Source organism: Chroicocephalus ridibundus, chromosome 3 (assembly GCF_963924245.1).
Source record: "Chroicocephalus ridibundus chromosome 3, bChrRid1.1, whole genome shotgun sequence".
Classification (NCBI taxonomy): domain Eukaryota; kingdom Metazoa; phylum Chordata; class Aves; order Charadriiformes; family Laridae; genus Chroicocephalus; species Chroicocephalus ridibundus.
This window is the reverse complement of record NC_086286.1, coordinates 65,628,026-65,641,742: the sequence shown is the minus strand read 5'-3', so window position 1 is coordinate 65,641,742 and position 13,717 is coordinate 65,628,026. Positions and strand designations below refer to the sequence as shown.

Sequence of the window (13,717 nt, the reverse complement as noted above, 5' to 3'; positions counted from 1 at the left end):
GACTGTACAGATTAGACAGATTAGAAAACCCAGATCCTCCTCAGTCACTGTGTGATCTTTCTGATCTTCCATCAGTCCCTCTGAGATTGTACACAAAAAGTCAGAATGATTGATGCTGTGCTTCTGACAAATTACCATTCTTCCAAAAAAATAACTTTAATTCTGTACCTTAATCTTGTAAGGCAGAAAAGCAGGAGGAACACACACCTGAAAACACTAAACGAATGATCCCTCTATCCATGCACTGAAAGTCAACACATGTTTCTCAAAAAGATGGTGCAAGGTACTCCAGAACAAGACAAATTTCTGATAAAGTTTCTCTCTAACTCCTTAAGGTGTGTCAAAATATGAGATTACTAACCTCTTCAAGAAGAAAGAGCACAACTTTCACCTTAGAGTACTGTACTCTACAAGTCATTCCAAAAACCTCTCTTTATTAGTTATCCCAGTTTTGACACTTGTACACCACTTGTCTTGCTAGTCAACTGAGTGCCCACCCCTAACTTACTCTGCCCTTTAAAATCAATACAATTTAAAAGTAAATTCCAAATTACAAGTCAAATGAGACATTTCTTTAATTGACAAAAACCTGCCTAATCCTAAAAGCCCGTGTAAAGAAATTACCTTGACTCAGAGCACCTCCTTCTCATGAAGAACTGACCAAGAATACCGATTCATGGGGTTTTTTTTCCTTCTACAGTACTTTTAGCTTTTTTCTTTTTCTAAAACACCCTGCTCAGCTAGTCCTTGATGCACTTGTGAAACACAAAATGACTGTGTAAAGATCTGCACAGAAAGCAAATCATCCTATTTTCAATTGCCTAAAAAAAGATGGGAAAGAAAAAAAAAAAAAAAGAATGCTTACCTAAGCCAAAAAAACTGTAAGTACTCTATATTCATTTATGAGTCAGTTTTCAAAAGGAACTGAGCAACTAAAGAAAAAAACCCAATCAACATAATACGCAGATCTGGTCATTATAGTGTGGTGAAAATACCATTTAATTACAAGTATCAATGCTTATAGTAACTTTTATAATACCACGGCTATCTACTGCACTGTAGAAAGGTTCCCCTGCTGTATTTTGGCATGTCTCTATTTGCCTGACTCTTTAAACACTCCTGAACTGTTTAGAAATTAAGCCGTATTTAAGAGACCTGCAAGTCACCTGAGCAGCTCAATACAACTGGAGAAAAATAAAAAGGAAGAAAAACTCTTAAGTATCCTCGTCATGAAGGAAAAAAGTCATTGATACAGCTGATCAAACCCAGATATATCGAGTTTTGCAAGAAATTAGAGTCTTCTCTCCTCACCTTACTGTCTATTTAAGTGGAGTAAAATGTGATAAATGTCGAAATCTCTATTTTTGTCAGACGCTTTTCCAACAGTTTCCAGGGCTGATTTGACACTCACTTCTCAAGAAGCAATTTTTTTTTTTTTTGCTGAAATCAAGCAGAGTTTAAACCGTCCAAACAGAAACGCTACAATAGGCTCATTCTTCATGTTTGGTGCTTGAATTGTTCAGTTATACATAGCTGAGACCTACTCACTAATCATATGCATTGCTAATTATGTCTCAGCATTTAAGGACCATCAGTTGACTGAAGCTGGCAGAAGAAGATTATTAGCAGGCTAATCTACATTTAGAGCGGATGATGAGTATTTACATCTGAGATTAGATTTTATTTAATACTCCTTGAAGTTCTCTTTGAAGCAGGGAAAGGCATGAAGTGAACCTACATCAGAGATCACCAAGAGTTCAGACTATGTCATACAAAGCAGAAACAAGATATTAAAAAGGGAAGTCTTGATGATGGACAGATACGTTATACTGTAGCGCTCACCTCTGCCCCCCCAATCACAGTTGATTTATACGCATTACAAGAATTGAGACATTTATTGTTTTATTTCAAATACGGTTATAAACTCGATTTTCCAAGCTTTTATGAAATCACATCACTCCTTACTCTAACTTAGCTGCCCTTTACACTGGGTCCAGTTAAGCTTGATACCTTGAATAAGGCCAATTAACCATCACTTAATTTGAAAGTACTGTTACCGCTAATTTCTTCTTTGACATTCAGTCATGATGTACTGTTTTTTCATACACTGCATTTTTTAAATAACGTAGTGTGCAGACATTCTTTATCAATATTATTAATACCATCTTTGATCACTGAAAGCACACAGCAAGAGGGAGAACAAGAAGGGGAATAGGGAAGGAGTGTAGGTCACCTACAAATGCTCTGCACCACCACCCTGTTAAAGCAATTAAAAAAAATTTTAAAAATCCATGCAATAGTTACACCCTCCATGACCGTATTGGTTTTGTTCCCTACACTGCTCCCCATTTTCATTCTTCAGCTTACACAGCTTCTACTCTTTAATGCTGTTCTGTTCCTAACCTGAGACTCTTTTTTTTCACTAGCTTGAAGTTTCTGGAGAAAAACTAATTCTTAAAAACATTTGGAGAGAGAGTACATAAAATGCAGCAGGAATGAAGAAACATGTATGAAAACTCACAGATCCTTCTAGACCTAAGTTCAGCCTTAGAGCCAGCAGCACAGTGTAGTTTTGTGACCGCAGCTGGTTTATGACTGGTCAGCTCAGAGTACAGGTCAGTACAGAGCATATGTGGAACAGACACAAACTTCTACGTCCTGCTCTCTTCGGTCCCGGAGCTGGATGTTTCTCTCCTAGTTCTGTTCTTTACATGTTTACAGGCTTTGCTACTAAAGCAGAATGGCAAAGCATTTTTCCTGTTTTGCAATACTTTGATTAAATTCCCACAGCCAAACAGTACTGAAAGAAAAAGTAATGTTTTCGCATTTACGCGGTTTGCTCAAAAGCCATTGAAATAAGCAAATTATATTACATAAGTGTGCAGTTATGTAGCACTATATGCCAGACGCCTACTGCCAGAATTAAAAGGGGCCCACTTCAAGTCAAGTCTCCCGTTACAAGAACGGCCTCCGTGAACCACCGAGAGCCCGCCTATTGTGCAGCTCAAAGTCTAAAAATTAACCAACGCAAGAGGCACAAAACCACGACAGATAATTCAACTCCGGGAGCCTCGCTATGTGACAGCTTCCACAGCAGAACCAAAAGAGACTCTCAGGTTTCACCTGTCCTGGAAAGAAGAGATGTGAGGGTGCTTGAAATCTGAAGTTCCTCTTATCCATATGTGGCGAGTATAGGATCTACAGCTCTATGGCCTTCCTATTCCCACCTGTGAGGGCAGCTCCTCTGACTTCTGAGAACATCACCTCTAATCACACAGCTCTGCAAGAGGCACAAGGAATAAGCCGCGACTGCATGCTTCAGAAATCACCCACCTCGCTGAACTGAAAGCAGCGGCACAGCTTGCTGAGTTTCCAAGAGATGACACGCATCTGCATGTCTGTGCTGAAGAGTCTTTTGTGGAAACTGGCTACAATGCAGCCAGAAGGGTTTTTTTCGTTTGTTTGGTTTTGGTTTATTTCTTCCTCTTCCCCCCTCCTCAGGAGAGGAGGAAACTATAATAACAGTCAAAACTTTTTAAATGCTTATTTCTTGCACATATTTCACATACACAAAAATCATACCGCACAATAAGCTTAAAATTATAGGTAAGGTGAATTTCCTGCTTCTGATTCTTTTTAAGGCAAAAAGACATTAATTCAGTACGGTAATTTTAGTTTTATGAAGTCTTTACAAGTCTAGAAAGTAGTCTTTTTTTATCCTACATTCACGCCATGTATCTGCCAATAAAAAAAGATGGGGGGAAGTTTTCTGTTATTATTTTTAAAAATGGGGCCAGGTAAATCATAACACACAACCTCGGCTCACCACACCTCTCCCAGTGAAGGTATGACAATTTTATTGCCGGGAAAGCTGGCAAGTGGGGGGTGAGAGGATGCAGCGAGGGCATTCATGCCAACTAACCGGATGGGTGCGCGCAGCTCTTTGTTCAAGCCCATCCCTCATAAATGTTTTATGCAACCAGTATCCAGAAGCAGAAACTGCCAAGCGCAAACACACAGAGCGTCCCAGATACTGGGTCAGCCCAAAGAAATTGTTTGGCTGGTGCCAAATCTGCTTTCCAAAACTCCCGGGGCCCCTCAGTTCCTGCCTGTTCCAGCCACAGCTCAGCGTGTCAGTAAGAAACTCGCATCCCTGCACTTTGCTGTGGGACTGGGAGAGAAAAACAGCCAGGTCATGTTTAATCCACAGGTAAAAAGCCACAAGTTGCTGATTCACAGCACGCTTGCTGACAGGGAGTTTCTTCTCCAAAACACACTAGCGGCGGTGCGGGGAGGGACGGGGACGGACGGGACCCAGACAAAAACAGGCTCTGACGCACTTTTGCCACCCCACGTACCCGCCCGAAGGCTGTCACCGAAGCCCGGGGGAGCGCAGCGCCCGGAGGGTTCCGTGGCCGGAGCCGACCCCGCGGGGGCGGGGAAGGGCCGTGCCTGCTGCCGGGGCGACCCGGGCCAAGGGAGGCGAGGGCGAGCCCGGGCCGAGCCGTTCCCGCCGCCGGTCGCTCTCACCTGCGTTGTAGAAGCGGTCCAGCACCGCCGTCTCGCCGAAGTCCAGCTTGCCGAAGTGGAGGGTCTCCAGGGCGGCCCCCACCACCTCGCACGCCTCCCGCAGGCTCTGCAGGGCGCCGCTCTCCGCCGCCAGCAGCGGCCCCTGGCTCGCCTCGTTGATCACGTAGGTGACGGCCGTCCGCCGGCCGCCACCCTTAGCCCGCGACGCGACGCCCGGGCAGGCACCGGCGGCGGTCCCGTCCTCAGCCCAGAGGGTGCCGGGCGGCGGCGCGGCCAAGTCGGGCAGGAGGCTGCGGGCGCCGGCCTCGGCCCCCTGCGCCCGCCTGCCCAGCGCCTCCTCGCCGGGGGGGCCGGCGTCGGGAGGGCTGGGCACCGGCAAGCTGATGATCCCCTCGCCGCTGTCACTCATCCCGGCGTGGGGGCAGCCGCCGCCGCCGTGGCGCGTCCCGGGCTCTGGTGTACCGGCTGGGGTTAGGCGGATGCCATGCTGCGCCGCCCGCCCCGGAACCGTCCCGCCGAGCTGCTGGAGGGGTGAGGCGGCCGGGGTGAAGCGAGGAGTTCCCCCTCGGGCGCTAGCGGAGGCTGCCGGAGGCGGGCAGACAAGCACAGCCTCCTTCGGTGTCTGCCGCCGGCACCATGGCGCGCCGCTCCCTTCTCCCCCGCACCTGCAGGGACTACCCGGCGAGGCGAGCCGACCCCCGGCAGCCCGGCCCCTCCTTCTTCCCGCCGCCGCCGCCCCAGGGGAACCTCCGGCCGCTTACGCCCCCCGGGCGAAATTACTGGGCCGCGGGGAGGATCCACTTGTGGGACCGATCGCTCTCCGGCGCCCCCGCCTCGGCCCAGCGGCGGCCGGCGGGGCGGAGCCAGCGCTGGGACACGCCCCCCGGGCGGGAGTGGCCACGCCCCCTCGGCGCTCCCACCGCCCTCTTCCCCCCGCCCAGGGCGTGGGAGTGGGGGGTCCCGCGTGGGAGTTTCCCGCCGGGAAAACTGCCCCTGTGTGTTGATTAAATTACATCGGCTTCTTTCATTCGCCTGGAATTTGCCCGTCCGGACCCCTTGAGTGCTTGGTAATTAAGCAAAATGTTTCTTCGCGGGAAAGGAGATGAGTCGGAGCGAGGAGCGGGCAGCCAGGAGCGGCGCTGAGACGGTGGTGTGGCGGCCACCCACGCGAGGACGAGACCCTTTGACATTTGAAATAATGCATAACGTGAAGGGTGAACATCCCAAACTCTCAGATCGTTTGCAGGCCAAGAGCGAAGCTCTAAGGAAACTCGAAATGGATTTGGAAAGGAAAAGGGCGTTGAGACTTCTGCAGTCTGCTTTTGAACAGAAGTCCTATGAAACTGGATGATTTATTCAATGTTTTGTAGTTTTATGAGGGGTTTCTATGAAATAGGTAAAGGAAAAAAGGAGTGAAAACTACATATTTATAGTTACGTTTATGTATGATATCAACATGTCCATCCTGTTAAAATTGATCTCATTAAGGCTAATCAACTTGTTGGCACAAAGCCTGCTCCCGTATCTCATTGTTTTCCATGACTTCTGTAGACAGAGGATCAATTTGGGAATAATTAGAAAAATTAGTCACTGCAGCACCTTCAGTAGCTGTGTTTGTTTTTGCGTTGAGCAGTCCCCGTCTTTCGACGAGATATGCCTGGCATTTGCTTCTGCTGATAAGGAATGGGTAAATGGGGTGGGAAGATGACGAGCAAACTAAAGACTAATTTACAGAGAAAAGTTAATATTTGCTAATCTGACAGATACAGTAGGTTATTGTTTCTTGCTCCAGTCTGAATAGCAATCTGTGTTTTTTCTAAATAACGTCGTTTTCTACAAAATGCAGAATCAGTGTTAATCCATTCAGCTCTGCAGTTACATCACCTTGCAGGAAGCAAGAACAATATGTCTCTGTTGTGCTGAAGAACAGCCCGTGTTTGTCAAGCGCAGAAGGAAGTCTCAGGCTGGAAGGGGACGGAAGCAGCACGCGATTCCACTTAGCGTGACTGACTTGTGAGCCTTGCTTCGTTATTAGCACCATGTCTATTCCATGTTCAAGTTAGTTTTTCTATTGATTTGGCTGGGAGTGAGGTTGGGCCCTAAACTGGCAAAAAAAAATAATCAAAATGCTGTTGAAATTGGAATAACAAACACAAATTGCCCATGTTTTTATAAAGTGAAAACATATCTTTTACTCTGCTAACTCTTCGAAGTGAGAGATCAGACATTCAGGAGCTCCTGCGTTTAGGAGATAATAATTCAAAGGATTGTTTTAAAACCAAAATAATACCCCATTTGTTATGAGAAGTACTCTTACCTTCTTCACTTGTTTCTCAAGTGCTGTAAAATTAACATCTTTAGCACCAGATGGTTTATATATAATCACGATTCAGTATCGCCCTGTTCCGTCTCTGATTTTTTTAATGACAAAAAGTTGTAACAAGCAGTTAGCTGTGAATTTGTTGAAAGAATGACCCTCTCTTCATTATATTTTTTTTACAGCTATACATCACTGGCCTCTAGGTTTAACCATAATTATAATTTTAACACCCAAGATTTTGCCAACTTTATTAATTGCAAATATAAATGCAGTTTTTGATGAGTGACAAACAGCATATGACAGATGCCCCAGGCTGCATTTAGTCACTCAAACTAGTGTAAACAAGATCCAAGACCAAAAAAGTTAGTTCCAGTGTATCCTGATTTATAGAGATGAGATTTAAAACATATGTGCATTTAACATAACTCCAAATTACATTTTTCATGTATTATGGCCATCAGTGTCCATTAGAGGGAGAAAAATGATTCTAGACTTATCTGCATTTTGAATTTTGTTTATGGTAGTGCTGATGAAATTGATAGAATGGACTGAAATTCATCGCTATAGATATTGGGTTTAAAACAGATGCTAAATTTCATCCATACTTTAAGGCACCCTTATTTAACCACAGGATAATACATAGGAAAGAGAGGTTAGAGATACACCATGAACTCTTCACTGATAAGAAGGACAAAGAAGTTTGCAGGAGTAAAGTCCAGTATGTTTCAATTGTAAAGAAAGTTGCAGATACAAAAATCCAAATTAGATATTGAAAGTACATAAACTAGTGCAATTTCTATAAGCTTTAGACCAGAACTCTCACAAACAGTAGAAATTTTTAAACTGAAATGAAAAACTTGTTTCTAAAAACTGTCCTAAAAAGTTAGACTAGTATATCACTTGTAAACACTCAGAAGCAGTCTTTAAGTTCAAAAAAGAGAGGGCAATATTTTCTTATGAGGCAATTGGCTGCCAATCTTTAAGATGAGGCACATCTGTGATTACACTGAACATTTAAGCAATATTTAAGTACAAAGGGGCTGGTAAATAGAGCTGGTGGCCATTCTGTAGGGATGCAGCTGATCATGGAACAGTAATAACATGAGGAATCCGCTTACCAAATTATGGCATGGTGCACATAAATCGCAGTCCGCAAAAACTGACGGAGCAATGTGGATACATCCTTGGGGTTGGATATTTCATCAGTCAGAACTGTCCTTGGAGCACGGTGAAGAATGTGCACTGTTCTTGCTTCATACCCTTTTTCCCCACAACAACTCTTATGCTTCTTTCTAAATCTCCTCGTCTAAATCTTCCTCTGCTCCAGCATCTTTCCCTCCTCTTGCTTCTTTTGTTCTTCAGTGGCCAGCCCAGCCCAAACCATGACACTTCCGGAAAAGTCTCCATGCTAACTGCGTCTTCCTTCCCACCTCCACAACCCTCACTTTCCCTGTATGAGGGGAACCTTTTCCCTTTGCATTCGTTCCTGCAATGCGCTTGGTTACTTTCCTTTATTTTCAGCATTGCCAGTTTTGCAATCTTCTCATGAACCTTGGGACACTAAACGTTTTTTCTTCAAGCTTCAACTCATACCGCTTTATGACTGTACAGGAATTTCAGCTGGAAACAACTGTTTCTATTATTCAATAAACATTCGCTGTTGTAAAAGAAAATCTTCATAGCATGAAGCCTAATGAATGGCTCAATAGCTACAAGACAGGAAAAAGTTTACTGCAGTCCATGAGTATTTTCAGTGTTTTAAGCTACCTGTCCTTGCACATGAGGGAATAGCTCATAATCTACTTTCTCTGGTAGAAAAGCTTCTTTCTTAACTTCTTTAAGTACTCAGACTAGAGCCTTCCTGATAACTGTTTGTGCTGACCAGTAAGATTTTTTTTCAGGACTTGTGTATACAGCAGTGATGGTTACCAGCTCAACTCGCACCTAAGCCAGCTGTCAGCCAGCGAGCTGAGGAAATGAGGGACATGGCGTTTGTGACAGGACAGAGCTCATTGGACTGAAAGGGTGGTGAACTGGATGTGGAGAGGCCGCTGTAAGCATCTCAACTACCTATCCTAATGCTAACGAGGGGTATGACTGTGAGCTCAGCTCAGAGGAGTGACTGCAGCATAAATATAGCCTAAAAGTTGCATGCTAAGCAATTTCCGTTTATTTTTAATTCATTGAAGCGATGCTGGGACAGGAAAAAAATAATGCCAGCGCAGCTGGGGAATTTTTTCCTAAAGCTGTGGGCTCTCAGTTTTCACGTGGAATGTGGCTGCCATCTACCGCTACAGGTGGGGAACGTCCCTTCGGTGTCAGCTGGTGGGAAGAGCTGGCTGGTAGAGGCTGGTGGACCATCGGGTTTCAATAGCTGCGTACACAAATGCAACAATAATTGGTGGTCCTTAATCTTTCTTGAATTTCCTCATCTGTCCAGGGGTTGAGGAGGAAACACAGTTATGTTTAGCAGCTTTGTTTGTTGGGCCTTTCTCTCTTTGTAAAATAGCTTTCCTTTCTTTAGTTATTCTCTCTGCCTTGAAATCTTCCTATGCAAATACTTTCACTTGCCGTATTACATTGCTTCCTACTCCTAAGAATCTTCAAAACCTGAATTCACAAGCTTGTCTGTGAAAAAAAAAATTGTTTTGGGAACTAGTTCTTCTCTCTTGTAACCTTTTATCCACTTCTTGATCTTTATGTCCACGAAAATTATTTTAATCTGTCTTTAAAACAAAGCTGGGCCACTGATAAGGACTGCTTCCTGCTTGCATAACTTCTTTATGGAATTTCACTGATTACAAAAGATCAGCGAGATTTGAAAATGCACTCGATGAAAACTTTCCAATACTCAGATATATCAGTGATAAATTTTCCATAGAGTAACTGAACTTTAGACCATCAAGCACTTGCCTGACAACACCTCGCAAAGGGCCATGTCCAAATTTACTTAGTGCACCATGCAGTCGCTATGTATCTTTTCAAATGCTGTTATTGACATCCCAGTCACAAAGGGCAACTACTTTAAAAACATTTGCTCAGAAAACTGTCTTGTAACTTGCATTTTGAAAAGATACATTGATTTTAAAAGATTCCACTGAGGTTAAAATTGGTGGAATCTGGCCTGGAGCAGCCAATTCAGTAAGGTATTCCTTTGGCCTAGGGTTAAGAAAATCTGATCTCATATGGTGTCTGCCAGTAAATTAAACCTATAAACTGCCAGTTGTGAGGCTTTGGGAGCTGCTGTGGTAATCAATAGGATACATTAAATTGAGCTTCACTTGCTCTGAATTTGGATTGATTTTATTCTAAAATCCTGGAGGCTGTTTGATAAACTTATTTGTTTTCACTTTTACCACAAGATGAAAGAATTAGTAGAACTGCCTAATTCAGCGATCTGCATTTGAGTACCAGTTAAAGGAATTAGACATTTTGTGTGGCTTTACAGTAGATTTTGTAGTCAAGGTTTAGTTTTAAATATGAGGCTGAGTAGCAGGAGTACGTAACTATCCTCCAAGCTCCATGAGGTAACCTTGATTAAATAATCTAATTCACCTTTGCTGTGTAAAATAATACTTTTGCATTTTTGTCTCTACACATATAGATGGGTCATTATCACTGATTAGGGTAGTGTGTGTTCAACTGGAATAATCTCTATGTCTGCATTTGAAACTCCTGTATATCACACACAGGATAGAATACAACAAAAGCTGCAGCTGCTGCTCTGCCAAAATACTTATTTTCCAAGCCTGATAACCTTCCTTTCAAAGGCAAAATTTCCACTGACTTAAACAGAAACAGAAGTTGTCACGGGTGTTAAGAAAACTTGAGTTTGTTCCCAAAAGGAATTCCATAAAGCATAACTGCATCACAAGAAGAATGGTAAAATATATAGATCTATTCAAGAAATTAAAGAAATAGCTTAGAAGGGCTTTTTAAAAGGAAAAATGACAGGTAACATAGTTGTACTGTGATTGAAACATCTCATGTATTGAAGCTGATGCACACACAAAGAGCTGATGTACGTCTTACATTGCATGTAAAATAACAGATTGTCTTTTTTTTAGTTTGGAAGTGATCTCTTTCCCACCAGGTTATTTTGCAGAATTGTTTATTGTAAGAAACGGGCAGCGAGTGTTCAGCGGCCTGGTCTGGGCCAGATGACCTTTAATTACTAATCACACTGTGGTACGTATGAATGCCCAACACTACGAAGTGATAAATTCCTCAGTAAGCCCTCCTTACAGCTTCCCTCTGAAGAGGTCAGAGGACAAGGCCACACCGGAGGGTTAAACTACGGAGGCCCAAGGCTGCAGCTGCCACCTCCACAAAGCCGCTCCGAGCTGGGGGGGGGGGGGCGGCTGGCGCAGCGAGGCAGAGCGGGACGGCCACCTAGGGCCAGCAGCAGTTCCCCTGGGGCCTCTGCGACGCCAGCGGTGCCCTCTCAGCCAGGCCCTGCCGAGGGACCGGGGCACCCCACCACTCCGACCGCGTCCCACGCCGCCCTCTGCCATCCCCAAAGATGGCGGCGGCGCCTCAGCTTCAGCACCGCCCGCCGGGCGCGCCGCTTCCGGTGGGGCCCTGCGAGCGGCGGGAGTGCGGCGGCACCTCCGTGCCTCGGCCTCGGCCCGGGCGGGGGCCATGGGCACGGCGGGCGGCGGCGGCGGTGCCGGTGCCTTGCGGCTGCCCGGGCTGCACGGCTACGCGGTGGAGTTCTCGCCCTACTGGCCGGGACGCGTGGCCTGTGCCGCCGCGCAGTACTACGGCATCGCAGGTGCGGGCGGGGCCTCGGTGGCGGCGGCGAGGTGGGAGAGGGTAACCGTTAACGTACGTTGCCGGTGGCAGCTCCTGAGGGGGGCTCCCTCGTGGCTGAAAATCGGGGCGTCCGGACCGTCAGTCCGTGTTTGTAAAAAGCGCTTTGGGATTTCCCTTCCCGTTGCTTTTGTTTTGCTTGGGTACAGCGTCTCTGTGGCGCTCTGGTGAGACCCCACCTGGAGCGCTGCGTCCAGCTCGGGGACCCTCAGCACTGGAAAGACATGGACCTGTTGGAGCGGGTCCAGGGGAGGGCCACAGAGATGGTGAGAGGGCTGGAGCACCTCTGCTGTGAGGACAGGCTGAGAGAGTTGGGGTTGTCTGGAGAAGAGAAGGCTCCAGGGAGACCTTATAGCAGCCTTTCAGTACCTTAAGGGGGCTACAGGAAAGATGGGGAGGAATTTTTGACAAGGGCATGTAGCGATAGGATGAGTGGTAATGGCTTCACGCTGGAACAGGGTAGATTTGTATTAGGTATCAGGAAGAAATTTTTCACTATGAGGGTGGTGAGACACTGGAACAGGTTCCCCGGGGAAGCTGTGGCTGCCCCATCCTTGGAAGTGTTCAAGGCCAGGCTGGATGGGGCTTTGAGCAGCCTGGTCTAGTGGGAGGTGTCCCTGCCCATGGCAGGGGGGTTGGAACTAGATGATCTTTAAGGTCCCTTCCAGTCGAAGCCATTCTATGATTCTGTGATTCCCCGTGAGCAGGATGGGGTGAGTGGCAGAGCAGGTCGCCAGCCTGGGGCTCGCCTCAAGCCCCCAACCTGTGCGTCCTCCAGCAGCGCATAAAAACACAGTCCTGCTGCTTTGGTTGTGTTTTTCACAAGAGCTTCTGAGAGGAGAACTAATTTTATAGGGTTGAGAATAAACATAGTAGTAGAGACGTACACAATGTGGATGAAATATCTGAAAATATTTTTTCCATAAAATTTTAACTGTTCTAGTCTCAGTCGCTGAATGTCCAGACAGGCCTTGGTGACTCCGCCATCCCACTGAAGAGGCAGTCTTTTCTCAGCACGGGGACTTTTTTCATTTTCAGTGGGAGTATTCCTTCTGAAAGTGTTCATTTTGAGTAAAGTTTCTAAATGTGTAATTATTCTGACAATATTCCAGTTATATGGGAAAGCACTACCCATGTGTGTTTTCTCAGAACTGAATTATTTGTTTCATTTCTGGTGAGCTGTGTTTGTATTACTACATTCAGGGGCAAAAAACGTGCTATGTCTGCTGTGTTATCAAAAAGAGAAAATGGAACCCTGTGCTGATATGTTTGTAATGTGAGGCTCATGGGGAAAATGCACTTTTATGCTTTATAAGTGAGTTGTTTCTTTTCTAACCTCACCTACGGGTATCCTGGGGTGAAAAAAAACCGAAACAAAACCAATCTGATGTAAATGAATTACAGTTTTAGAGAACGTGAGACAACAAGATGTTTATTTATGCAATTAATTGTTTTGCCTCTTAAAGTTCAGATGCCCTTTGTATTTGTACACTGTAGCTACCTCAGAACCACAGTAGTTTTCTTTGGCATGGGGCAACTTGTTGTGATTTAGTTTGTACTATTTTTATATTTATTTGTTTTATTTTAGGTTGTGGAACTCTGGTAGTGCTGGAACAAAATGAAACTGGGATTGTTCTGCTCAGGAGGTAACATAGGTTTATGTTTGAGTTTTTTTGCAAGAGAAAAACTTACTATGTATCTGTGAGTAAAGACACATCCAAAATATTTTGGGTTATTGTTAGAAATAAAAAGCATTGTATGCATGCTGTAGTATCTACTGAATATATGTCTTTGTATTTCCATACACATGAAAGTATTTGTATTTCCATACAAATGATGTTTACCTTGCATAGGTTTTGTTATAGGAAGTAATCTGGATTGCACCTTTCTGTAGCATAAACCGTTTTATAGAAAACAGACAATGTAAATTACAAGCAACCTCTCTGCCCTAGTTTGAAATTAAAACGTTTAGCTTTTTAGCAACAGTGCATTGCCACCTAAATTTATGCCCTTATGATTGACTTATGCAGACAATAGAGCAGGAAGCTGCCTAAA

General features: G+C 45.0%; 2 protein-coding genes across 3 annotated transcripts in view; one reads left to right on the top strand and one right to left on the bottom strand.

Annotated features, from left to right (window-relative positions):
- Window positions 1-5,395, bottom strand: part of MAP3K5 (mitogen-activated protein kinase kinase kinase 5) — a 106,680-nt gene extending 101,285 nt beyond the window's left edge. The window contains exon 1 of the mRNA XM_063329506.1: window positions 4,531-5,395. Coding sequence (XP_063185576.1) covers window positions 4,531-4,939 — 409 coding nt within the window. The 5' untranslated portion in view covers window positions 4,940-5,395. The remainder of the gene's footprint in view (window positions 1-4,530) is intronic.
- Window positions 5,396-11,228: 5,833 nt separating this feature from the next.
- PEX7 (peroxisomal biogenesis factor 7) overlaps window positions 11,229-13,717 on the top strand; it is a 47,788-nt gene continuing 45,299 nt past the window's right edge. The window contains exons 1-2 of one of the 2 annotated variants that reach the window (XM_063329505.1): window positions 11,229-11,624; window positions 13,251-13,308. In XM_063329505.1, the coding sequence (XP_063185575.1) occupies window positions 11,492-11,624; window positions 13,251-13,308 (191 nt within the window). In that variant the 5' untranslated portion in view covers window positions 11,229-11,491. The remainder of the gene's footprint in view (window positions 11,625-13,250; window positions 13,309-13,717) is intronic. The other variant, XM_063329503.1, reaches the window with a different exon arrangement.